Source organism: Lagopus muta, chromosome 1 (assembly GCF_023343835.1).
Source record: "Lagopus muta isolate bLagMut1 chromosome 1, bLagMut1 primary, whole genome shotgun sequence".
Taxonomy (NCBI): Eukaryota; Metazoa; Chordata; class Aves; order Galliformes; family Phasianidae; genus Lagopus; species Lagopus muta.
Genome location: NC_064433.1, coordinates 80,612,908 through 80,638,800, shown reverse-complemented (window position 1 = coordinate 80,638,800; position 25,893 = coordinate 80,612,908). Strand labels below are relative to the sequence as shown.

Here is a 25,893-nt window from a genome sequence, read left to right as displayed (position 1 = left end):
TGCTTGAGTGAAGATTACCAGAGCATTTCCTATTTTCATTTCTATGCAGAAGCAAAAAATATGTGTTTTCCTGCCTGTATGTTGACACTTAGCTCTCAGTAGGTTTGTTTTTCATCAGCTGGAGCGGGTTCAGGTTAAGTTCTGATGAGATGTAAGCTGGTCCAGCGGTGCTCACGCTGCCGCTTCCCCTGCTGCTGCTGTTGCTTTTAAGAGGCTGCCAGCAGCCTGGCAACTTTGTGCAGTGCCAGTTTATGAGTAATGCTGCATTACAAAAGAAAACTGTGTTGTCCTGTTCTTTGGATGTTACCCCTTGGCAACGAAAACGTGGGCATTTATTCCCTATTCAGCCTGCGTCTTGCCAAGCAGAGCACTGGGATTACTTGGATGGGGTTAGCACTCAAACAGTCTCTGCTCTGGTTACATGGCAGTAGGGCAATAGCGTTGTTTCTTTCTGCAAGTTCACGATGGGTTTGCGTGTGGGAGTACAAGGCGCATGGGAACCACGTTTTGCTAGCAAAGCAGGATTGCTCCCAGGAAATCCTGGTGTGGGAGGGCTTGGAGGAAAAGCCAAGAAGCAGGCAGCAGCTTGCAGACCCTGCATGCCCTGCAGGAATGCTCTCAGTGCAGTGCTGCAGCCTGACTCCAGAAGATGCTGTCTATAAGGGCAGGGGTAGAAAAGTGGTCTAAGCAAGGTGCTCCCTGCAGGACAGATCTCCCCTGGCACCTCTCACTTGGAGTGGCACAGCCTATCCTGGCCCATCACGAGCAGAGGTTGCTGGTTCCTCTGCCCCTCAATGCCCCATAGAGTAGGATAGTTAATATTTGTCTCACGCTGATCCTTCCTCATACTGAAAGCATGCTGTAAAAAGTGGTAAGGGACTATTTCTCCTACGGCTGTTGTATGTAGAGTATTGTTCTCTGCTTATATCTGTAGCGTGCATTAGGCAGCAGTGCTGGGCTCCCTGCAGGAGTGACTACTTGGCTCCCTAAAGGCCCAGCTGTGACCACAACAGCAGCAATGCTGTTCATGAGGGTGAGCCTGTGTGAAGGCTGCCTCTAATGCTGGCTAAGCCCAAGTGGCAGCAATGGATCCAACTGCCTAGTCCTCCTTGCACTGTGGGGATGCAGGCCTCACTGAGAGGCTTTGCGCGCTACTTGGGCCCCTCCTGTCACCATTTTGCCCAGCCAAGCAGCCCATGGAGACCGTGAGGATGACCTTCACTTTCTCCCTCCTGCTGCCTTCCACCTCCCAGCACCCTTCTCCCAGCCCAAACCCACACAAAGGTGAAAAGGAAGGAGGCACCGATGACTTGCCTCGATCTGCCAGCTTCCCTCTCCACCTCAGACATGAATGAGGCCCTTCATGTGCTCTTCGTGAACAAACACAGATGCTTTTGTTTTATGGGCTGGTGGGATGAGATGGAATTAACAAATCAGAGCGCCAGTGCTGTGCTGCCACATTCCTGCAACTTTAAAGCAGGATCACACACACAAAAAAGCAAACTAGGCAATCTTCTGAGAGAGGGCTCTAATGCTCTGACCGTGCCTCTTGCTTGCTGTCAGGTATGAAGTTCAGTGACCCAACCGCAAGCCCAAGAGCAACTCAGCTCTTACACCTTGGACCAAAGTGACTCCTTTTATACCCACTTCTCCCTCCTCATAAGGAGCGTGGTGCTGCCTCACAGTATCAATGAAAGACTGGAGATAAAAAGCACCAAATACTCCTCTGAAAGAGAACTTTTACCAGTGTTCCTGTGAGCTTACAGCCCCTGACCCTCTTTGCTCCTTGAAAATTTGACCAGAAAAAAAAACTTGCCAGGCTTTGCAAGCCTTGAAAGCATGCTGTAAAAGGTGATAAGGGACTATCACTAAAATTGTTTTCTTTTTGGAGCCAGATAACAAGATTTTAACACCTCTACATGGCTACTGTCAGGTGTTGAGAGGCTAGGAGAACATCTTTGTTCTCTCTGCAATTAGCTAACCACATTATGCGTCAGGAAGGAGCACTACACATACTGTGTGGTCAGTATAAGCTGCAGCCCTAAGGGCTTAAACACCTTTCATTCACTGCAAGGGGTTTTGTTTTGTGTTTGTTTTGTTTGTTTTGCTTTGTTTTGTTTCCGCTTTGCTCTGTTTGTAATGACCTTTGGCACTTGAGAGTCGTTTATTCCAATGTACTTAAATGTTGTTGTGCTTATCTTACCTGTGGGGAAACTGAGGCACCGAAGAAGGTGAAATGATTTGCCCAGAACCACATACATGCACATAGCTGAAGATGCTGCACAAAGAACTGAGAAATCTTGTTTCACAGTTGAGTGCTTTATCCTCTGGCCTCGGAGGAGGCCAGCAAAGACCTTCATCTTGTTTAGATGAGCGGATAGTCATTCCAAGAGGACATGGGGGCAAGGCTATCTTTCTGCACTAATACATGTCCTAATGAGTCCTGTTGCTAAGCGGCTGCAATGATAGATCATGCATCTTCTTCACTAAGCATTGAAATAATTTTTTAATCATTAAGGCTAATATAGAATCCTCAGAAACATCCAAATCTCACAGCAGGGTCTCAAATTAGCAAGCAAACAGAAAACAAATCCTGATTATCCCAGTGCACCTCTACAGAGCCCATAAACAGCATCTGCTGAAGTCAAACACAAGCCTAGCCAAGCTGGATCATGGGCCCGGGCAGCATCAAAGGCAAGTTGGCAAATCCTCCTGTTCCAGGGCCCACAGCAAGTTTTCTTCCTCCTCCAGGCACGTGTGCCTGCTCCTTGTAGCAGGAGCTCTCTTTACAGCAAAAGTGACATTTCTAGCTTTTATGTTAGAATAGAATTCCTGGACCATTAAGGAAAACACAGCAAATCTCTTATTACTTGATACGCATCAACAGACCCATTACAAGAGAAGGCACAGGGCTTCATTAAGGTTGCTTCATTAAAATCTGCTCATCACTGCTGACCTCTGCACTGAGAAGACTTCTACGGGTGAATATAGGCTACCCCCAAGGATTCTTTGGGAAAAGGTAATTAAAAGTTGCTTCTAAAAGTAGACCTCAAAAAGCCCAAGGGGGTGGCACTCTCTTCTCTTGTCCCCCATTTCGATAACAAATTCCTTACTGCTCACATGTGAGAACCAGTCTCCCCAGCTGCATTCCCAGTTGCAATGTTACCCTACTAGACAAGGGTAGCATCCCATCAAAAGCCTCTTCTGGGAATGCTGCAGAGGACCCCCGTAACCCTCCTGCTGATGTCTACTCAGGAGACATCCCACTCAGCATTAGATAAGCTGCCATCAGCAAGTTTTGTTCACAGCCCAGCAAGCCAAGACACACTGGGATTGTATCTCTCTACGAGCCAAACCAAGCCCTGTAGCTGTTAAGCCCTGGTGCAGAATAGTTTCTAGATGTGATTTCTGCTCTTTTGTAATCCCTTGTGCACACCACTTAGCAAACAGCTAAAATCTGATACTAGCTAGTTCTCTCCTGAGCCCAGCATGGGTCCTGACCTAAGCATCAGATGACAAACACACTTGGCCTAGAAATTAGTTACAGCAGCAGAACCAGGAAGCCAGTTTCTTGGGTTGGCTCAGTTTGGGTAACACCCAGCATCCCTCTGTGGGGAGAGAGTTAGTAAAGTGGAGCGAAGTCTCTTCACTGCAGGAAGAAAAGACTGTTCTCCAGTCAAATCCAGTTGAGGAAGGCAATTGTGAAAAGCAACCAGAAATATGCTCTGGGAGCATAAGTGTATAGTCCAGCAAAGACAGTTGCCACCCCTGTTTCAAGCCATTCCTGAGCTTCTGGAGATCCAGTTTCTGGTGGTGCAGTGCCATAGCTAGCAGCACAGCTCTCCACAGGGAGCCTGCTCACTGACCCGATGCTCAGCAAGCTTTTAGATAACTAGAGGGCAGTTCCTCCTCCAGCACAAAGAGAGGCAGATTCACCCACAGAGAGATTCGACTCCACCTCTGAGACGTACAGCAGCAGCCCACTTCTATCAGTGAAAGGCTGCTTTTTATCTGGCCTGATGTTTCAGGGCAGCCTGATCTGCCTTTGAAGTGAGCTCCAAGAAGGGCTCCAAGAATGCCAAGTTCACCTCTCCCTGCTGGCCAGAAGTATCTGCTCCTCAGATTTTCTGCCCAAGGCCAGCTGGTACCCCATGTGGAAGGGAGCTGGGAAGGAGGGTGTTTCACCAGCTTCCAAGTGTAGAGATGTAAGAGCTGAGGAGAGGCTCTTCCTAGTGTTTTCTTGCTGGTATTTGTGCAAAGATCGAGCACCAAGCTGAAGGGACAGGAAGAGCAAACAACTTACCATCTCAGAGGGTGGTGCTATCCCCTCATTGCATCCAGGCCTGAAGCATACAGGTACACAGATAAACTCAGAGGTACTCATAGCATAGGCTGACCTCCCTCCCAAGAGAAGGTTTGTAGATAGCACATGCTGACATCACCTCCAAACCAGGTTGCTTTCACTTGTCAGCGCGGAACACAACACAAAGAGAGTGCAAGCTCTATGTGCTCTAAGAGAGAGCAGAGTTTGTCTCTTGTGCTGTGAGACTGTCACTCCTCAGTTCCCTAGTAGCCTTCTTTGCCTTCCCAACCGACTAATCTCTTTCGTTTCATTGATGCACAACATGGGAAAACATAAACCAAAACCTGCACCTTTTTGTTTTTTTCTGGAAGGATTGGATTTCTGTCAGATGGGGTATTCAGCTTTTGCTGTTATTCAGCTCCATCTGCTCATCAGCGTGCATAGCTGCTTTGCACAAAGAAAAACTTCTTTACATCAAGACATGAGGTGACTTTCTGGCAGCTGGTGCATAATTTAGATATTTTGACTGTTGTCCTGACTGCTCCGCTGGCATTCACCATAGTAGAAAGTATCAATCATATATGGATCCCTTGATCTCATATGTCCTGGCACTCAATTATGGACCTGTGGCAATAGCCCCCCTGTGAAGACAGTGAAGGACAGCAGAACACCTCAGCAGGATGCCAGCCATCACCTTTGTGCCACTTCTTCCCTTCATTCCCTTTCCTCCTTTTTTTTTTCACCCACAAAAGGTAGAGGACAAACACTGCAATTTTCTCTCGATTTTTCATCCTGGTCTTTCTTTTAATCGAACCCAAGCTGTACAGATCAGCTATGACATTTAAAGTACAAAACAAGCAGTGGACCATAACGTATATCTATTGCAAAAGAATTCTCTAGGTGCTACTTTATTTCTTCATTCTCCATTTGTTTTTAAAAGCATTGGCACAACACTTGGATACCACACAGCAAGTGGCAGATCTAATGACTGTTGAAGATTTATTCGGAGGAAAATACCAAAATTAGCATTTTGGGCCATCTCCGCTAGTTATGGAGCTGGAATATTTCACGTGGCTCAGAGAGCCGCAACAGCAGAAATGTCCATCAAGAAGACCAAAGCCCTGTTCTTCTTGTTCCACCCCTAATTTCAGCAGTGCTCACATGTTCTGGTGGTAATGCAAAAGTGCTGGTTCGCATCCGTTCCGTATTATCCTGTGGGAAGAGACTTGGGGTTCTGGTGGACAAGAGGCTTGATGTGAGCCAGCACTGGCCGGGCAGGCTAACTGTATCTTGTGTTGCAACAAAAGAAGGGTGGTCAGCAGGGAGAAGGAATGGATTGTCCCTCTCTACTCTGCTCTCATGAGTCTCCATTTTGTGTACTGCATCTAGGTCTGGGGCCCCAGCGTAAGAAAGATGTGGAGCTGTTGGAGTGGGTACAGAGGAGGGTCACAAAGGTGATCAGAGGGCTGGAGCACCCCTCCTATGAGGAATGGTTGAGAGAACAGGGCTTGTTTAGCTTGGAGAATGCTCAGGGGAGACCTCATTGAAGCCTTCCAGTACTTGAAGGGAGCTTACAAATGGGAAAGAGACTGACTTTGTACATAGTCTGATGGCGATGGGGCAAAGGGGAGTGGTTTTAAGCTAAAAGAAGGGAGATTCAGATTAGATGTTAGGAAGAAATCCTTTACTCAAAGGGTGGTGAGGCACTGGAACAGATTGCCCAGAGAGGTTGTAGATGCCCTATCCCTGGAAGCATTCAGCACCAAGCTGGATGGGGCCCTGGACAGCTTGCTCTGGTGGGTGGCAGCCCTGATCATGGCAGGGAGTCGGAACTGAAGTGGCTTTAAGGTCCCTTCCAACCCAAGCCATTGTGTGATTATGATTCTATGATCTACAGGGTGACCAGCACAGCAGCACACTGTTTTCATGATGATTTCATTGGTTGTGTAATCCAGCCAGCAATCCCAAATAAAAACAAGGGGATTGCTGCAGGTGCATTGCGCACATCATCTGCCTGCAGTTGTTTCTAAGCACAAAGGAAAGCTGCTGATTCTTCAGGGTGCACACATGCAAGCATTAAAATGAATCACAGAATCACGCAGAATGGCTCGGGTTGGAAGGGACCTGAAGGATCATGAATCTCCAAACCCCCTGCCACAGGCGGGGCCTCCATTTAATACTAGACCAGGCTGCCCAGGCCCCATCCAACCTGGCCTTGAACACCTCCAGGGACGGGGCATCCACAACGTCTCTGGGCAGCCTGTTCCAGCACCTCACCACTCTCTCTGTAAGGAACTTCCTCCTGACATCCAACCTAAATCTTCCCTCCCTCAACTTAAAACCATTTCCCCTTGTCCTGCTGTTATCTACCCTTTCAAAGAGTTGATTCCCCTCCTGTTTGTAGGCTCCCTTTAGGTACTGAAAGGCTGCAATGAGGTCACCCTGCAGCTTTCTTTTCTCCAGGCTGAACAAGCCCAGCTCCCTCAGCCTGTCTTTGTAGGGGAGGGAGCTGGGCTTGTTCAGCTTGGAGAAAAGAAGGCTGCAAGGGAAAGGGAAAGAAACCCCAGTCTTCAGCCCAACTCGGCACTTCCTTTCTCATGAAAATGTCAGTATTCCAACCAGTTTGAGGAAGACAGCAGACATCTCCAGCATGTTTTAAGTGGCACAAAGCCTGTTCCACTCATTTGCAGTACAACTTCAGCCAGAGCAGCTTCTCCTCTGGTTTCCTTTGCCCTACCTAGGAGCAGCTGGGAAGTCCGGCTGGGAAGAGCATTTGGACGTTACCTTTGAAAGCAGAGGGGGAAAACAAGCTGTCTAAATCAATTGAGAGCATGCATTAGTGATTGTGCGTTCCTCTGGAGGTCCACGTTTGATGTTGTATTGACACACAGCTAAGATCAAAGCCCGTCTGCATCCTGGCTGCTACCAGAGGAATTGTGCTGGCCTTTGGGCCTCCTCTCCTTACAAGGAGCTTGTGATTAAGGCGATTTTTTTTTTTCTCTCCAAACAAACACCTGTGAAATGTAATTATCTTTCAAATATGCCCTTTTCTCTGAAAAAAATAATTCCTTTCCATCTTTGAAAAAGCTCTGAAAGCAAACACCATGGGTTTTTCCTTTCTGCTTTTGTAAGAAACCTGTAAAATGACAGCTCCCACTCCTGCCGAACAGGCATCAGTTGTTAACGCAGTAGGGAAAGCTCTGGATGAAATGCACACTTTCAAACAATTCACTACTGGTTTTACTCCCCTAGAATTATTTTGCCTCATTGGAAAAGAAAGCTTTTTTCTTTTCTTTTTTTTCCACTTTTTTTTTTTTTTTTTTTTTTAATAATGTAGGTATTGGTATAAATGATGCCAATACATTGGAAATTGTTTTTCTATGCCGGTCATCAGTGTCTAAAAAAGAGCTTGGTTCTGCCAGTGCTTGGCAGCAGGGGAGAGAAGTCTCAGTGTAAATACACGAGCTCCTTTCAGGAAAGGATAACTCCATGCAGATAGGTCTCTCAGGAAGGAGCTGGCTTCCCCGGGAGACATCTGGTCTTTCTGCTTCTGTTTGGGCCCAAGCTGCCAATCTTTCCCTGGGTATTTCTGGCACCCCTGGATTATGGTTCTGCTTAGGAACAAGTGGTACAGACACAGGGAAATCAGAATTGGGTTGATTTCTCTCGCTGACACTCGGGGAAGACAGCTGAGGGTTGAATGGGTTGGTTGTGAAGGACACTTGGGTCCAGGCTGATTAAAAATAACCTGTTTTAGACCTCCTTTCTTAGGCATTTTAAGGCTCCCTGCATAGCTGAACTTAGCAGACAAGTTCAAGGTCTAGTCTATATCAGAACTGGGTTATCTCCTTTCCTGCTGATAGCCCAGATAGTGCCTGGATACCCTTCATCTACCTGGAGACAACAGTGAGCTATCTCCAATGTCTTGGCTCCCATGGGACCTCTCCAGCAGATTTAATTATCTTCCCCAGTGGTTCTTTTTTGTTGTTATTGCTTTCTGCTTTTCTTAAATTTGGAACAAAAGCCAATATAAAGCATGACCTCTTGACTTAGAGACAAGCCTTAGGGTAAGGGACAAGGGCAATGCTCTGTGCCCTGCACTGTCTGCAGACCTGATGGCTCCAGGGCAGGAGGGAGATGCTTGATTTGGATTCATGCAGGCAGTGGAGGGAAAGGGGGACACACATTACGTTCCTCAAGTATGAGTCTGGCTTCTGGGCTGAATTAACAGCAGTCCCATACAGCAAGGGGATTGGAATTGGCAAGGGCAAGACAAAGCTTTGTGCTGCATCTGAGAAAGATGTGGGGGCTTGAGAAGGGCTGCTATTTCACCAGGAGTGACTCACTTTCCCTGGGAAGTTGTCCCTGCATGAGCCTGCATGCTGAGAGACGAGCTCAAGCCTCGAAATCCCACAGCTGCTGGTAGCTTTGGTCATCCTGCCTTGGGAAAGGACCTGGCCATCCTTCCCTGTGTTGTTTCTTACCCACAGTTCTCGGGGGGTTTGTCTCTCCTTTGTTTTTTTTCTCTTTTTTGCTTTTCAGTCACGCAGTTCCAGTGAAGGTTAAGGGGAGAAAACACCATTTCCTGAGCAGAAGCCAAACCTCCCTTCTCCCCTTGTTTCCACAAGAAATGCTGCTGGTGTGAGCCCATAGATGCTGTCCTTCAGATCTGTCCTTTCTGCCCAGCACCGATGCCGTGCCTGCAGACCTGTTTCAGGGCTGGAGTCCCACTGCTGAGAAATGTCCTGTGGTGGCTGTGCTTGTGCAGTAATTACCCCTTCTTATCCCAGAGCAATAACCTATTGACCCATCTCCGTGCTTCCCTGGATCCATCCCCACACTTTATTGAGCTCATCTGTAACGGGCAGGAGGCTGCCCAGTGCAGCATCCTTGCTTGTCGCGATTTTAAGCACTATTGAAGTTTCAGCTGAAGGCTCTGATGGACCCGAGGGACTGCGGGAGAGGGGACAGCAGCTTCCTGTGGATTTCAGCAAAGCACAGACAGAGCCATTGCTGATCACCACAAATACCGGCCCTGCCATGAATTATGCATTCCTTGTTTAAAGAGAGGTCGCTCTCATTAATAATTGAAAGCTCCCCGCTCTGCCTTCAGCATCACATCTCCCACACCGGGAGTTAGGGAACTCATGAAATCTGCATGGACTTCCTCAAGGTGGCTAGGGGCTGATGGGGAGAGGCAGCAAAATGCAGGCAAAACAAACTCAAAACCCTGTTGACAGTTTTGGCTCATGAAATGAAGAGGCATCTGTACCCTGCGGGCAGCTCTGCTCCAGTTCTGCCCCTCTCTGCTCCCCACATCCCCATCCTTTTTCGTTCATTCCTCCTGGGATACGCAGGAAGGGCTGCAAACAGCTGCAGCTAGTTTGCTTTGGGTGCTTGCCTAAAAAAGACTCTAGGCTCGTTTGCTGGATGTTCCTACGGACACTTGGAGCTGTGAAGTTTGTCTCTTTTGGAAAATAGTGTAGAGTGCAGAGCGTCTGACAGTGCAGCCAGATAGCCCTGGAGCTCTAGCATTCAGAGGCTGCAAACCTGGGTCATACAGACTGGCTGCTCTGAACTAGCGGCTGCAGAAATCATCTTTCTTGGGCAGAGAACTCTTTGAAGGGTGTAATTCTAATGCAGAATCAGACAGGCAGGGAGCAGAACTGAAATCTCAGAGTTCCCAAACTCTGTATGATACTAACAGACATAGACACCGGTCATGTGCGATGCTTCCAGCCTCAGCCAGATCTTGCTCTTCACACCAGGCTGGGGAATCTGAGCTAGGGCTGGGCTCTTCCATGTGCTTCTCTCTTTACTCTCTCCCCAATCCTTTCAGATTAATTCCACCTACATCAGCACGTCGGCTTAAACAGAGATTGGATGCTGTTGTGTCTCAGGAATTGAGAAATCTGACAAAACAGCAGGAGCCAAGAGTAGCACCAGAAACATTTTGTCCCTATCATGCTCAGCTTTGTACTCTGTGTGTATGTGTTTATTTTTATCGGAGAATGAAAGATTGATGGATGAAATTAAGAAGAGAGATGTGTAATTGGAAAACATCTCAAGAAGGCTACAAGCAGAATATTGAAGGCATCCATCAAACATCCAGCTAACGTTATTACAGGTGTGTAACACAAACAAGGGCTGAGGGAGACACTAGTTAAAAAGTAAGAGGGAGAAGAAAGGGGAATAGGCAGGACAGGGGAAATAGCAAGGGAGGAGAAGAGTGCAGTCAATAATATTTGTACTGCAGGCACATCGGAAGGCTCCTGTTGGGATCAGTGCAGGACTGTGTGATCACATTAAGAGACAGTCCCTGCCCTCTACAGCTTAAAGCCGGGAATTACGAGATGATTGCTGGAGATTGGTTTAGGTGATTACAGATTTTTCTTGTGATCTTGAGCCTCATTTAATGGGATCTGCTCTGAACGGGTTTAAAGGCAGAAGGGAAGTAGCTGGTTGTGCCAAGAAAACACAGGGTAATGCCTGCCAGCCAGGCATGCAATTAATCTGAGCCACTTAGGGGACTTTGTTTTTAATTATAAAACGTAGGTAAAAATATGTGCAGTAAACCTTCAGAAGCCCCACTGGGGCCATCAACAAGCTACCCAGAGGCATTGGCATGTGGCTGTGTTTTGATGCTGTGTTTTCAAGAGGATGGGCTGATGCTTTAATGGACACTTTGAGGGAAATATTCCTTGTGGGGCAAACAAATGCAAAAGATCTTTGTGTGGGGACGGAGAGAAGGCAAAGGCTACTTTTAAGTATCAGTAGGCAGGGCATTCTTGTAGTCCTGGAAACAGGGAAGAAGAAAAACTCTTAAAGACTTAAAAAAGGAAGATGAAAAACATAGAAAGGAACAAAAGAGCATAAGCATGATGGATGCAGGGGGCAGCAGGAGGGGAGAGGAGATAAGATCTTTAAGAGAAAATATCATATCCCAAGGTGGATTTTCTGAAAACGCGATTAAAGTCAGACTCCCCTGTGAGATTCACAAGGGACCTGGTGCTTTGTGTGAGGCTTACCTTCTTCAGCGCTGCATGCTGCAGAAAGGCAATTGAGAGAATGGTGCATGTAGAAATAAATAAGAGCACCAGGGGAATTGCACACACAGGCAGCATCTCTGCTTGTTTGCAGCATTTGGGAAGCATGAAAGGGGCTGGATGTGAGGAGAAGGGGAAAGAATTAGAAAGGGAGTCTGCGCTCCTCTGTGCTTTTTGGTAACACAGCTGCCATAGCCGCTTCCTCTTCTTCCCTCCAGGAGTGACCTGAGCTGCACAGAAACTGTGCCTATTTAATTAAGGCCTTTTATCAAAGGGAAGAAGCAGTGGCTGCATGATCTAATGCAGGGCCATCTGTAATTGTAGGCATCCCGGAGGAAGTGAGGAGCCAGGGTGGACCTAAGACATCTGCTGCCATTCTGAGGTAGTCCAGAGTCCTCCTTCTCTGTTAGGGCCTGGATTTCTTTGGTGGCACATTTGTGCACCCCAGTCTGCTTTCCATAGCTGGAAAATAGATGACGAGCCAGCACAGTGTTCCCTGAATGCACAGTAAGGAGCATTAAGGATTATCACCAGTAGTTGTGTTTCTTCTCACACCGTTCTCTAAGTGCAGTCCTTCCGTAGGCTGAGCCTAGATTGAGGGCAAGGAATTTCCTTTGCATTCCATGTAATGTGTCTCTTAAAAGAGTTTGGTTTTAGATAACTGGGCCTCAGTACACCTTGGAAGCCCACTACAGAACTGGAATTTAAAGCCAACCCTTTTGAACCTCCTTCCCTTGCTTTGTATGAGCATGATGCCATAGCCCTTCTCCCTTGAACTGCATTTGGCCTAGGAGAGCAAGAGGGCCTGGTGGGCTGTGCCATACAGTAGCTCTCCAGTCCGCAGGGTGTATGGCTGCTGTTTCTCAAAAGAAATCTCTCTGCAGGAGACAAATGGAGGTTTTATACTCCCTTCAGCCTCTTAGTGAACATCGCTGTGACAGGGAGGAAGTCCACCAGGAGGAGTATTTGGCATTAGAAAGGAGTCCTAGAGGAAAATGATTACAGATGTTACCAAGAAGGAGAGAGGAAGAAAATCTAGCAATAGCGTATCTCAATCAAACATCAGGCAACCAGCTTAGAGAGAAAACAAAAAGTCTCCAGATGACAACACGTGACTTTGCTCTGTGCTGTTCAGTGCTTCCACTGTTTTGCAGCAGTACAAGTGGATCCCTCTTTCTGAAACACTGCTCTGATTTCTGGTGTGTGGGAGATTTTGTACTGATAGAGAGACTAAAGCAGAAGCTAGAAGTTGGAGGAGAGTGTTCCTTCCTGGCTGTGTCAGAGTCATACAGAAGGCACCATATGCACTAAGTGAGCACATTTGATGCTGGCCTTCCAGAAATCATCTCTGGGATCTCATGCTCTTATGACTGTACACAAGCTGTTAAGGCTTTTGCAAACAGGAGAGCTAGGACTGGGTTCTCATCACCTCCTGGCTTTACACAGCACTGAGTTATGTCCCTGAACAAATAGCTTGTAGAAGTACTTCAGTCTGTATTTTTCAAACTAATCATTAATGTTGTGTATTTTGTTGAAGGCATGCCTACGTCAAGCAGCCACAGATCTCATTTCCAGGCAGACTGACTTCTTACAGTGAGAGCAGAAAGTGCTCAACAACTGTGAACAATCAAGTGAACAATCAAGCACAGGGCTACTGTAGCTCAGGCCATCTATAAATAAGCCACCTCTTGTTACTTATTCCTGATATTTTTGTCCTTAATTTCTCTTTATTTCCCTTTAGTTTTTCTCACTTTATAGAAGTAGCTTTGAAAACAAATGTTAACCGTTTCAATTCCTCAGATCTCTTAGTCATGTGCATTACAGAAATACTAAGACAGAAATTATTCTGAAGTCTGTAATTTAAACTAAATTCTGTAGTGGCCAAATATAGCAATCCAGGGGTAGAAAGGCACATGGAATAATTAAACTTGCAGCAAGCATCACCAGCACTGTGAAATGACTGAGGCAAAACTTAGCATGCAGTAATGTGCATCACTGATTGTAGCAATGCATCTGTATAAGGAGGACGAAATAGAACCGCAGGTCTGAAGGAGATGCTGGGCATCTTGACATTTTCTGGTTTTGCCCACTTGCTTACGTAGGAATGCAAGTCTTGCATGTAGCTTTTAAAAAGCCTACAGGACAAGCATATTAAATGCTCACCTCTAAGCTCAGGAATGAATATTCCCCCTGGGAAGGGAGCAAGTGACAGTCCTTTCTGGCCTCAGATTCTGCAAGGTGAACTCTAAGTCAAGGACAGTGGGTTCATTGTGGGGTTGCAGGAGGTGCTTTACAGCAACATAAACAGATAAATAACTACTGTTCAGTAGCACAGGAATTGGCCAGGGCAACTGGATGATGGTTTAGGCCTGTAACTTTAATGGGGCTCTTTGTGAACCTAACCTTAGATGAATATTTGCTGGATCAGAACCCAACATTTGTCATGCTTCCCTCCAAGCAAACTGATTGTTGTTATTTGGCCTGTAGACTTAACTCTCCTACTGTTTTTTTTATTACTGATAATTCAGAGTTCTTACTCTTTCCTCTGTTCTGAAAGGTAGAGAGATGCCTGGGTATTGGAAGCTCTCTGCAGCATGCTGAGGAGACGAAACCTTCTTACTACGCTCCTGATTGTCTTGCCATGGGCTCTTCTCCTAACCTTGTGGCACCAGTACCCAACCACCCGCTACCTCAGCCTGCTGAGAAGTAAGTGCAAGAGCTCTGCTGTCAATGTGCTTGTGGTTGTGACGATTGTTGGCGTGAGCCTTCCATAGAAGACTCACTCTTGTGGGACCAAACTTGCCTGCAGTACATACCCAAATTTTTCCTAAGAATATGTTATATGCTCCTTAGCTTAGCTTTAGAGAGAGAAAGCTGATGTGCTCAGCACTGAGTTCAGAAAGATAAGTCCTCAGCATCCCCTGGAGAGGTGGCAGCTCTGCAGCGCTCAATCCTCTAATGTCTTTCTTCTTCCTTCCTTTGTCTCAGAAGACACAGATGAGAACGTGACCTCTAAAGCTCTCCTCAATGGTACGTCTGCACTGAGAGAAGAAGGCTTCCCATCATGCATTCGCCAGCAGCAGAGCATAGGGGCGACACCTAAAGTCATCCAGAATTATGTGTACTCCAGGCCTCCCCCATGGTCAGACACCCTGCCGACCATATTCGTTATCACCCCTACCTACACGCGGCCAGTGCAAAAAGCTGAGCTGACCCGGCTGGCCAACACCTTCCTGCATGTACAGAACCTGCACTGGGTGGTGGTGGAGGACTCACCCCGAAGGACCAACCTAGTGTCCAATCTGCTGGAGAAGGCAGGCCTCAATTTCACCCACCTCAATGTGGAGACGCCCAAGAGCCTGAAGCTGGGGCTGTCCTGGATCCCATCCCACACCCCACGGGGGACACTGCAGAGGAACCTGGGGCTTCACTGGCTGAGGGACAGCTTCAGCAACACAGCACCACCAGAAGGGGTAGTGTATTTTGCTGATGATGATAACACTTACAGCCTGGAGCTGTTTGAAGAGGTAAGAGCCATAAAATTATATGGGACAGAAAAACAGAATACAAATGCAAAAGCCTCTTAAGGACAGAGCTTAGAGGCTGTAGGCCTCTAAGACCTGTAAGACAGGGCTACCATGTGGACTTTAGTCATTAACTGGGAGGTATGAGCTGTGGCAAGCTGCCTGGAGCCCTTCTATCTTGGCTCTCTGTGGGAGCTGGGTATAGGGCAGATATAAGCCCTACAAACCCACAGTTATGCTGAACCAGTAGCCACCCTCTGAAGGGCTGAAAGAGCAAAGAGCACATCTGCCATGGTAGAGGCTGCAGACATGAGTAGCCACTCACATAACATTGTTCCAACTGCAGCTTCATTTTGCCAGGTTTGTTTCCATAGAGATCAGAGTATAAATACCCCAGAATATGTACCTCTCCTCAGGGGGAACTGACTTGATTTAAATAAGCACTAATGATAAACTTCTGGCAAAGCATAAATCTGTGCTCTGGTAGGAGTGTGATGAACAGGGGGTAGTAGAACCGTTTACTGACTTTCTAATAGACTTTTTGTCCTTTCCTGTCCTCCCGAGTTCCAGCCACCACAGCAGAGCTGTGCCCCTGGGATCATAGAACCTTGCCCAGACTTTTGTTGGAAATCTGGCTTTTGTGAGATGCCAAGTCTATCACAAACTTGCAAAAATGATTATTCAGTAAACTCCCTTGTCACCAAATTAAGCCAGGCTGTTATACGCCAGTCAAAATACCATGTTATGCCTCAGAACACATTTCCAGTTTTCAGAATTTTTTAGGTGGCTGCTAAGCTCATCCTTTTTTAAAAGGACTTATTTCCAAGTCCTTTTTATGACAATTTCAGTAATTTCAGTTGCTCTTCTAAGAAGTAGCTGTGGATGGAAGAGTAAGGATGAGGGAAAGCTGCAGTAAAGGAGGACAAAGGTGCATCAGTCAGGGAGGGAGGTTACTTGAATGAGGGTGGAGTGAGTGGAGTTATTAACAAAAAATGATAAAAGTTCGGATGAAATCAGCAAACCACAGGTTTTCCCAGAATCATAGAGTCATTTCAGGATGGACCTTTAAAGGTCATTTGGTCCAACTCCTTGCAGTGAGCAGATCGGATTGCTCAGAGCCACTTTCAGCCTGTGCTGCCTAGAGCCATGTAATTGCAGACAAAGTCAACAAGGAAGGAAGGGTGCCAATAAAAACAGAGGATGGCATACTAATGGGCTGGGAAAAGCATCGTAGAGTTACATTCTCACAGCACTGTTTCCTTCTGCCACACAGATGCGCTACACAAGGAGGGTGTCAGTCTGGCCAGTGGCGTTTGTTGGGGGGCTGCGGTATGAATCCCCAAAATTGAGCCCAGCTGGGAAGGTGGTGGGATGGAAAACCGTCTTTGACCCTAATCGGCCCTTTGCTATTGACATGGCTGGATTTGCTATCAGCATCAAGCTGATCTTGGAGAAGCCTCAAGCCAGTTTCAAGCTGGAGGGAGTTAAAGGAGGCTACCAGGAAACCAGTCTGCTGAAGGATTTAGTGACTATGGATGGGCTGGAGCCCAAAGCAGCCAACTGCACAAAGGTGAGCAGGGCAAGAGACCTGGAAAATATATCTCCCTTTCTAAATCCCGGCGGCTTTCATGGCCTCCTGCCATGCCCTATTCATCTTCCCCTGTGCCTGCTTTCTGCCAGCACACCTCAGCTCCAAACCGTGCCAGACAGGCATGGCCTGCCAAATGCTATGCAGATGAGAGGCTCAGGGAATGCTGAGGAACAGCTAGTGCCATGCACTCTAATAAAGAGCCTCTTCCATGCAATTCATACTGAGGAGACCCAGGAGAGGGTGGAGTGGGGTTTTGGTCCAAAAGGCTCTCTTTTACCTGTCATTGTTTCATACACCTGTAAAGCCTCCCCCAGACCCTGTCTTGATTCCTGTTCTCACGCATCAGAGCCCTGAACAATTTTTGGTTCTCTTTAGGTGTTGGTCTGGCACACAAGAACTGAGAGGCCAACTCTGGTTAACGAAGGCAAGCGTGGATTTACAGACCCCAGGGTGGAGGTGTAAGCAGAGAGACAGCTCCCCAGTGTGAGTACCCTTGTCTTCATTGGTTTTGGCAAGGCAAATAGTCTGTGCATGTTTCTTTATTTTTGTTATTATTTCTTTCAAGAAATAATACAGCATATACGGTAGCCCTGATATCTTCCTTATCGTGTCACCCTTTACACAAGAAGTGGATCCTCATCTTTACTGCCTGTCTGCATTCTGTGTGCATTTATGCCTCCATGCAGTCTCCACGGAAGCTTTGCTTGCATACAGGCAGAGAAAAACAACAGAAGAATCTCATGGTTTACCGCAGCAATGGTAGGCCACATTCCTTGCTCCCCAGTTTCTGACAGGTTTAAAAACTTCCTTTCATGGGAAATTATTCTGCAGTGAGTGGAAAGAGATCATCGCCCCACCAGCCTCACCACCTCTGCAGTGCTTCATCTATCCACATTCAGCTTCTATCTGACATGAACTTTCATGGTGTGGATGCTGCGTGGAAGGATTGGTAGACACTGAGACCATCTCAAAACAGGAACCTATGCAGACTGTCACGATCTGAGGAACTCGTTATCAGCATTACCAGAGCTAGGAATACATCTGCTGATGAGGGAAAACAGGCACTAAAATTGCCTACTCAGTCCACAGAGCAAAGTTCAGCAGCAGGAGGAGGGATTATAGCATCTTCTATAGGTGAGGGTATGAATATATAAGAGTTCAGTGATATGTTCTTAGAAAGTGATGATGGACAGGCTTCATAGGAGCCATGACCTCCTCTGTCAGCTGTCATGCTTTCTGATCTTAATGTCTGCTGTTGGCAGATTGCTACCCCAAATGTTCCAAAAGAATGAAAGTTGCCAACTTAGGAGGACCAAGCTCTTTCTGTAATGATTTCTACCTGTGGTCAGACAGAGGATGCTGAATGATTTATTCCTACTTTGGAAGATATTCTAGGGCTGCTTTCAGTCCTGACCCCAATATTTATCTGAGCTGTCCTGGGGAGGCAAAACTGACTGCCCAGTATGTGGACATATGCGCATGTTTCAACTTCTGCACTAATCTGGTGTGCATTTTTTGTAGCTGCATTCAGCATTTCCACATCATCCCATCGTCTTCCAAGTGACAGCCATACGAGGGGCAAAGCAATCCCAGGACTGTGCATCCAACAGCTGACAGCAGACATGGGATACAGCTGCCCAAATGCAGAACCTGCTCCCGCCCAGGGACACTGGGGCATCCTACCTGACCTTCCTGTAGGGCACAAACTCTATCACACCTGCTAGTTTTTCATAAAAATCTCAAATATACTAGCAATTGTAAGATCATGCTAGAACTGTGCTTAGGCGGCAGCACCTCTCTTAACCTTACTTCTGTGTGATCCATTACCAGTAATGGGTTCATATTACAGATCCAGCCATGCTGGGTCTGCTCCAAACTAAAGGTGCAATTGTCCAAGTTCAGCTCATAAGGACTCCAGTTAACTCTGTAAAGGATGAGCAAGCTTAACAGCACTCAGACAGGTGAGGCTACTTTACAGTTCTTGCCTAATCACTAGAGGAGGGGGTAACTGCTTCATAACAGGTACAGAGAATAGACATGATGTTTTAATGAATGCAGCATTTATGTATCTCTCTTTCATCCTCATCCCATCTCCATGGCCAAACACTCAGCCATCCATCTAGATGCTCATGAGAATGGCTCTCTGTAGATCATTTGTTGCGGGAAAGGGAACCAACTGATCTGGGAGATGGAGACACAGCCACTCATTTACTAACACCCTTTTCCAGAGCCATTCTCTCCTGTGTCTTCAAGCCAGAATCTGTGTTCAGTCAACTCTGTGTATTTTAAAAGAGCTTTTCCAGTTGCATTAGTGGAAAACATGCCCACAACCCTTCCTCCACCATCATTTGCCCTGTGGGGCAGCTACTTTGACCCCGGTGAGCAGGAGGCATCCACTCTAGGAGGCACTTTCAAATTAGATATGCTGCCCTGAGAAGCTTAGTGGATGCAGCTGGGAGCAGTCTAGCAAAATCATCAGCTTCCACACCCACACCCCCTGTGAAGTTTTAAATTGATACCTCTGCTGACAGCTATACTGAATTTTGGAGGCTCTTACTATTGAGGCTGCTGAGCTTCAGAAGCCTGACAGACACAATCTAGATGAGCTAGTGCTGAGAAAAGAGGTATAATTCATCCCCTGAGAATGTTCTGTTGTTAGATGCAATGGGGAGAATGTTTCTGTCTTTTTCTCCTGGGAGCTTGTCCTCACTGAGGATCAGATCAAACTAGGTGAGTCCTAGACCTTTAGAAATCCCTTTCCCCTTCAGCACCTGTGGACGTGAGCCAGGCTTTGGTGCTTGTGGGTTTTGGTGCTCTATTAATCACCAGTTAGACCACATACATTGTTTCTTGGCACGTGTTTCTGCTCTCTGGGTTGCCACAGATGCACTGTGAAGGGATCCGCTGATTGTGTAAACTGCAAAGATCAGGCTTCAGCAGGTACTGCACAAATAGTGGTTATTTTGTCCCAGCTGGAGCCTGCTTTCTTTTTTGCCAGCATTCCTGCTGCCCTTGGCTGTGTCTAGCTGAACCACAGCAGTATTCATGAGTCACAGGGAGAATACTCCATCAGAGCAGACCTACAGAGAGGGGAAAATAAGGCATGTGGCACAGTTTGCCTTTTCATAAGAACAAAATGAAAAAGGAGTGCTCGATGTTTATTAACGAAGATTCTTTTCCTTACACTAGAGTTCTGATTTTTCCACCCTGAGAGCCATTAGGGCTGATCTTGGATGTGTTGGGATTGAGGATCTTGGGTGAGATCTAAAACCTTTCACAGTCTACGTCTTTGAAAACTCTTTTGAAACCACACTCCCTAGAAAAACAGACTGTGGCTCCTGAGAGCAGAGGTGGGGATTAATTTTGCTCTCTATCTTTGCTAAAGCCCTGAAAACTGTCATTCAAGCCTGGTGTTATAAAACTTACTTGTTCTTTTTGCTACCATGTGTTTACAGCTATTGGAGAGAGATGAGCTCACTTAGGACTTCTTCTGCCTTGAGATTTTTGGAAATAGGGAAAGAAACTCACCTCCATTTCAGAGCTTCTAAACAGATTGAACAGGGTTCTTCAAACCTTATCTTCTTTCTTTAGAAACAAACAAAAAAGGCAACAAAAAAAAAGAAGTTGAGATAATGATTTTACTGGGGAGAAAAATCCTTCAAAACCTTTTACTAATTAATAAATAGAACATCCCTGCTAGGACCCTGCAGTGCAAATAGAACAAACAGCATTTTGGCTGTATCCCCAGCCTGCGGCTGTAAGGTTGAGAAACCTGGTTAGTGATGCTACCTAGTGTATACCTGAGCCAGGGGACAACTCTCTTTGAACGCCTCTCCTGCCCTGATCTACTTGACATGATGTTGAGATTTCTATCTCTTTCTTACCTCACCTTGTGTTTGTTTTAACAGAGGCAGCGGGCAGTGATTGTTCTGAAGCTTGCTGGCAGCCACAGCAACTGTGCACCCTGTCTGTTCTACCACTGGAGGATGCTAAATGCCCCCGAATGTAGCCACATCGATCAGCTCCTGCTCCCCAGAAGGTGGCAATGAGCAGGGACAGAGTGGATACATTCCCTGTGATCCTACAGCTCTCCACTTTGACTCCATACACTGGCTGAGAGGTGTGCCTCCCTTCCCTTGTGGGCACTGTGCTTTTAACTATTCATGAAACAGGAAACGTCTTAGATATGATCTCCATTCCCTGCTGTGCCAGCACAGAGGCTGAAATCCACCACGGGTGCGGGTGCCTCTGAAGATCCCTCTTGGCATACTGTGAAACCTGAACTTTGGGACAGCAGCTGTGGTTCAAGGACAGGAGTTGTTGCAAAAGCACAGATGTGGATCTGTTAGTCTGAGGTATGCTCTCAGTGAGAATAGCTTAAAAGCAAAGCTAGTCTGAGAGAGGCTCCCCCTCAGATACACGCATGGATCAGCTTTTGGTACTGGGGAGCCAGCTGTGCTGGAAGCCCTCATTTTGGGTTTAGGAGTTCAGAAGTGCCTCAGCTGAGAACTCAAACTGCCCTAACTGCAGGTTATGTTGGAAAATGCTGTCCCAGTTCCCAGGCCCAGTGCCCTCTGGATGAAGTTTGTCTCCTGCTCAGGGTGACCTGGCAGGTACTGCACCTCAGAGGCCATGCCTCCATGTCCCAGCGTGGAGAGCGTCAAGCAGGGGCAGAGATGAGTGGACCTGAAAATGAAAATGTTGTTCCTTCTGCAGTACCATTAGGCACTTTAGTAGCCTCAATTCATGAATACAGATTTGTTCTCTAAACCTCCGGGGAGAAAGACACCTTTCTGGAGTGGAGGTGGGTGAGAAGTGCTTAGGAAAAGAACGCTGAGCTTGCAGTCGTCTCCTGTGTGAACATCGAGAAACGTCGAAAAGGGATCATCGGGAAACGTATCTTGAGCACACAGATGTCATCATTTGCAATTTCACTTGTCAAGTTTCCAGTTGAATTCTGATAGCACGTTTGGCCCTGTGAAGAGGGAGAAAAGACAGCGTTATCTAGAACGGTTTTCCTTTCCTTTGATAAAACATAAGGCAGCCTATGGACCAGTAGGTGGCAAATGAGGACCAAAGGAAGAATGCACTGGGTTAAAAGCACAAGTGTTTGTACCATGTGTGCATGGGGAGAAATGTCTCTCTGATTTTTTGCAGGAAGATTTCCTGACTGACCTGAAAACCTCTCTGAGCACACCTTGCCAACCATCTTCACTCAGGCTGTGAGGAACAAGGCTTCAAGCATTCAAAATGCATCAAGGATTTGATAGCCTGAGAAAAACCATGAGCAATCAAGCCACCCCCTGCCCAAGAAACTCTGGGCTGGCAGGATACGTTTATTTGTTGATTTATTTATACTGCAATCTTTTCTGCCTGTTCTTTGCTTCACTTTGTTTTTTAACTTAGGTCATCTGACATACTCATGAGGAAAGAACAATTCCCCTCTCACCCCAGACGCTCACAGAATAACAGAGCTTGGCATTCACTTCTGAATGTCTTTATGCTTCTTGCTGTCTGGGGTTTCTTTACAATGGCATCTTAAGCAGGCAAAATAATCAAAAACACAGCAAGGAGGGAAGTACAGCAAAAGGAACTGTTATTCCTTTATGCAAAAGACATGGGTGGCACTAAGTTTCTGGCTCCTGAGCAATCATGGTGAGGTAAAAACATGTGCGAAGGAGTGCCTCAATCAAGTAGATAGTCCCCATGGGATCTTGGGAGGCATTCGTCAAGGGGGGCTCTTGGAAGGATATCTGATTGTTGATCTGTGTTCCCTTAGTGGGGAACTAGCATGCAGACATCCTGCTGTGGGAGTGAGATTAGAGTGCATGAGGGGGCAAAGGGAGTGAGATGTCTCCCACTGGGGAGGAAGGCATGAGGAAACAAGGAGGAGGCTGAGAGCAGAGAGAGGGTGGTTGTGCTCAGTGTGGCCTGGCCTCCCTGCAAACTGTCTCAGCACTGAAGTAGTACTGAATGGGCCATAAAAACTGTGCCTTCTTGTGACCCCAGAAAGGTCTTTACACAGCAAGTGTAAAGTCTGGCATATATGTGACCTGGGTAGCATGGAGGAAGCCTGGCTCCTGACAAGCACTTTTCATTCTCTGTTTGTCAGAGCTTCGTGCCCTGGCCTCTTTGCATGAGGTAATGGGCCTTGTGCTCCAGTGGGTGTTGCTGACCCATCCCTGCCACTGAGCGGAAAGACTGGCTTAATGATCCCACTCACCATTAATAGAAGACTGTCCCCTTCTTTGTGGTTTTAGTCCGTGAGCAAAGAGCAAGAGAATAAAGGAGTCCATTTATGATCTTCCATTTTCCCCTCCCAGATGGGTAGGGATTCTACCCGTATGAAAAGGAGGGGATATGGTAATTAATTCCCTGGCCTTCAGTATCAAGGATATCCTACTTGGGATTTTGATGCTACAGGTGGATGTTTGTAGCGAGGGTATGCTCTCATTGCAAAGGACGTGCATATGTGCTTTTAGAGATGATGTCTCTCTGCATCCCTATATAAAAGCAAAATAATTGTTCCTATTTTTCCCCCTGGGGCCCCGGATTGCAGTGATAGGAGCACACTGTCGCTCAATGCTCTGAGCTGCTCACAAGACCAGCCCTGTCACACACCAGTCTCACAGCAGCCTGACCCTATGGAGGAGGGATTCTGTGAATCAGGAAATTCTGCCAGATGCTAAATTGTATAGGACTGAGACCTTGTATGGACTGTGTGGTGCACGCAGCTGTTGTTTCAGGCTAACAGATGTTCTGAACACTCCAGCACAAATACTTTTTTTACAAATACCCTGTAGAGCAGACTAAAGACAGCGAGGACTGCTGCCAGGCAGGGTGCAGCAGCAAAGGGTAGGTGAGGACAGACAGCACAAATTCAGAGGGCTCTTTGCTAGCAGAGCTCAGCAGAAGTTACAAGCTTTGAGGAAAGTGAACAAGGGATACAGTAAAGGAGGGATGCTGCACATCAAGCCTGAAATGTTTAAAGAGCAGGCATCCCAGTACCTGTTTTTTTTTACTAGCGTATTAGTATCTGATATTCATGTTCTCTGACATCCATCCAATTCACCAACCAATAAATATTCCTAACATTTCCTGTTGCAGAAAATACTATTGAAAGAGGAAGGAGAATGTCAAGGAAGTAATTTTTAATGGTTATTTATTTATATTGAATGGTACAAGAGCGTTATTAAACATGATGTGAATATTGCACCATTTTCTGTCTTGCAACATAAGGCCTTGCTTCTTTTCCAGGAAAACACAGTGCACTCTATAATGGAAAATGTGTCTGCTGTAGTTCTTCTCATTCCAACAGTACTCCCTTCAGTCTTCACCTACCCAGATGCTGCAAGAGAAATTCAAGCAAAACCATTTCATGTCCCTGAGACTGATGACTGCATTAAGGAGGTGAAGATGGTCCTGTGCACTGCAGCCCATTGCATCTCTTAGAGATGTGCAGGAGCAATACCAGCAGGGTGAAGAAGGGCACGACAAGGTCTGGAAGAACACTGCTTCAGTTCCTTGTGCCAGTCCCTATAGGGTGCAATTCATTGGGAAGAATGTCTTGCAGGCATTATGTGTCAGACCAGTGGGACCAGACAGGGAAACTACTCCAGTCTCCTGGTTTTCCCTTCTCTTCTCTGAAAGGCTGAGAAACAACTGCAGTGGCCAGAGGCATCTGAAATGTTCACCCTACCAGAAAAAAAACTGCCACCCCCACAAAAAGAGGAATGGCACTGCTTGTTCAGCGGTGGCTGAAATCCTCTGCAATGTCTTTACTAAACGTAATGCTGCTTTCCTCTTTCCTTGATTAAAAACCCTGGGGGTCAGGCAGAGCAGTGGGCAGGACACACTGACTCTGGCTCTACCTGAGCACTCTGCTTGGTGTCACCCCAACATGCTGTTCTCCCCCTCCTGGGGCCTTACATTTTCAAAGCTAAGCTTGCCAGGCACTCTGCTGCATTTTCAACAGGGAAGTGATGCAGGTCCCAAGGCATAACGGGCAGAAGGAGGGGAAAGAGCAAAAGAGAATGAATTGTATTAAATGGTGAAGTACTTCTCTGTCTCTCATCACATTTGGGGCTGATTGGAGGTGAAATTACACTTAAAGGGAGGGGAAGCGCCCCTCCCCTGGGACATCCAGAGCCTCCTGCACAAACTTAATTTCAAGCTCTGTTGAAGATGGTATTTGCCTTTTTTTCCCTATGCATTCATTTAATTTCTCGGGTGGACATGTGAAAATGAGAAAGGTAGACCTTTGGCTGTCAAGACAGCCCTGTTCCTGTGCCTTACTGATCCAGTCCAACATTGTTTTCCTCCATCACTGCCCTCAATACATCTGTGCACAGGGGTTGCTAAAATGCCTGCCAACTATCCTCCATGCTTCAGTGAAGACAGTTATTTTTTTCATTTAAGCAACCCAATTCATTTTTAATTCAAATCTCTCCCAGCCTTTCACGTCAGGGGAAAAAATAGGAGTGCAGTGACCTTGAAGAGACTTGGCCTTGCTGGTACCGTGAAGTTCTGATCTGCATTCAGCTCTCCTGCATGACGTTGTTTGCACTTTGTAGACTTGTGGTGGGTTCTGATTCACCAATTTTGGTGGCCATAGGAGAAGGGGAATGAGAGGAATGATAATTCTCACATTTGGTTTTTGAGGTGCCTTGAAAGAGACATTCGTGGAGATTCAGCTCCCCAGCCAGCACAGAATTAAGCTATACATTAGTTTTCCAGTCATGAGAGCATATATATAGCATAGGCTGAACTAAAGATTGGGTCAAGCTGTTGTTTTTCCAGCTGACATGCTCATTGCGCCCCAGAAAGGCACAAGATAGCAATTTTTGCACCACCAGTAAAGTTATCAGAGCTGCTGGTGCAGATCTGTTCCAAAATGACCTGCTTCTCTCTGCCTCAGAAATTGATGGAGACAGACAGGCCTTGCCCAAGCTCAAAGAATCATAGAATCGTGAAGGTTAAAAAAGACCGCTAAGATGATCTTGTCCAACCAGCAATCCCCACCATGCCCACTAAGCCATATCCCTCAGTGCCATATCTACAAGGTTCTTGAACACTTCCACGCACAGAAACTGCACCACCTCCTTGGGCAGCTGTGCCACTGCCTCAATACCCAACCTGAACCCCCCTTGGTGCAATTTGAGGCCATCCTATTTCATCCTATTGCTGGTACCTGGGAGAAGCGGCCAACCCCCACCTCACCACCACCACCTCCTTTTCTCAGTGTGTTTTCTTTATTTACCATCACACTAACTTCTCCAATGAATTTTAAGTAATGAAAACAAGTACTACAGCTGCTGCAGCTCCTCACAGGGAGCGGAGGGACAGCGCTGAGCTCTGCTCTGTGTGACAGCGACAGGGCCCGAGGGAACGGCATGGAGCTGTCAGGGGAGGGCAGCTGAGGGTCAGGGA

General features: G+C 46.8%; 1 protein-coding gene across 5 annotated transcripts in view; it reads left to right on the top strand.

Moving 5' to 3' along the window:
- The window catches only part of LOC125688130 (galactosylgalactosylxylosylprotein 3-beta-glucuronosyltransferase 1-like), a 70,637-nt gene extending 46,955 nt beyond the window's left edge, over positions 1 to 23,682 (top strand). For 3 of the 5 annotated variants that reach the window (XM_048933754.1, XM_048933751.1, XM_048933752.1), the window contains 5 exons: positions 13,907 to 14,055; positions 14,338 to 14,876; positions 16,147 to 16,443; positions 16,840 to 16,947; positions 20,373 to 23,682. In XM_048933754.1, coding sequence (XP_048789711.1) covers positions 13,944 to 14,055; positions 14,338 to 14,876; positions 16,147 to 16,443; positions 16,840 to 16,926 — 1,035 coding nt within the window. In that variant the 5' untranslated portion in view covers positions 13,907 to 13,943 and the 3' untranslated portion in view covers positions 16,927 to 16,947; positions 20,373 to 23,682. The remainder of the gene's footprint in view (positions 1 to 13,906; positions 14,056 to 14,337; positions 14,877 to 16,146; positions 16,444 to 16,839; positions 16,948 to 20,372) is intronic. The other 2 variants (XM_048933750.1, XM_048933753.1) reach the window with 1 other exon arrangement.
- The last annotated feature ends 2,211 nt before the right edge of the window (positions 23,683 to 25,893 follow it).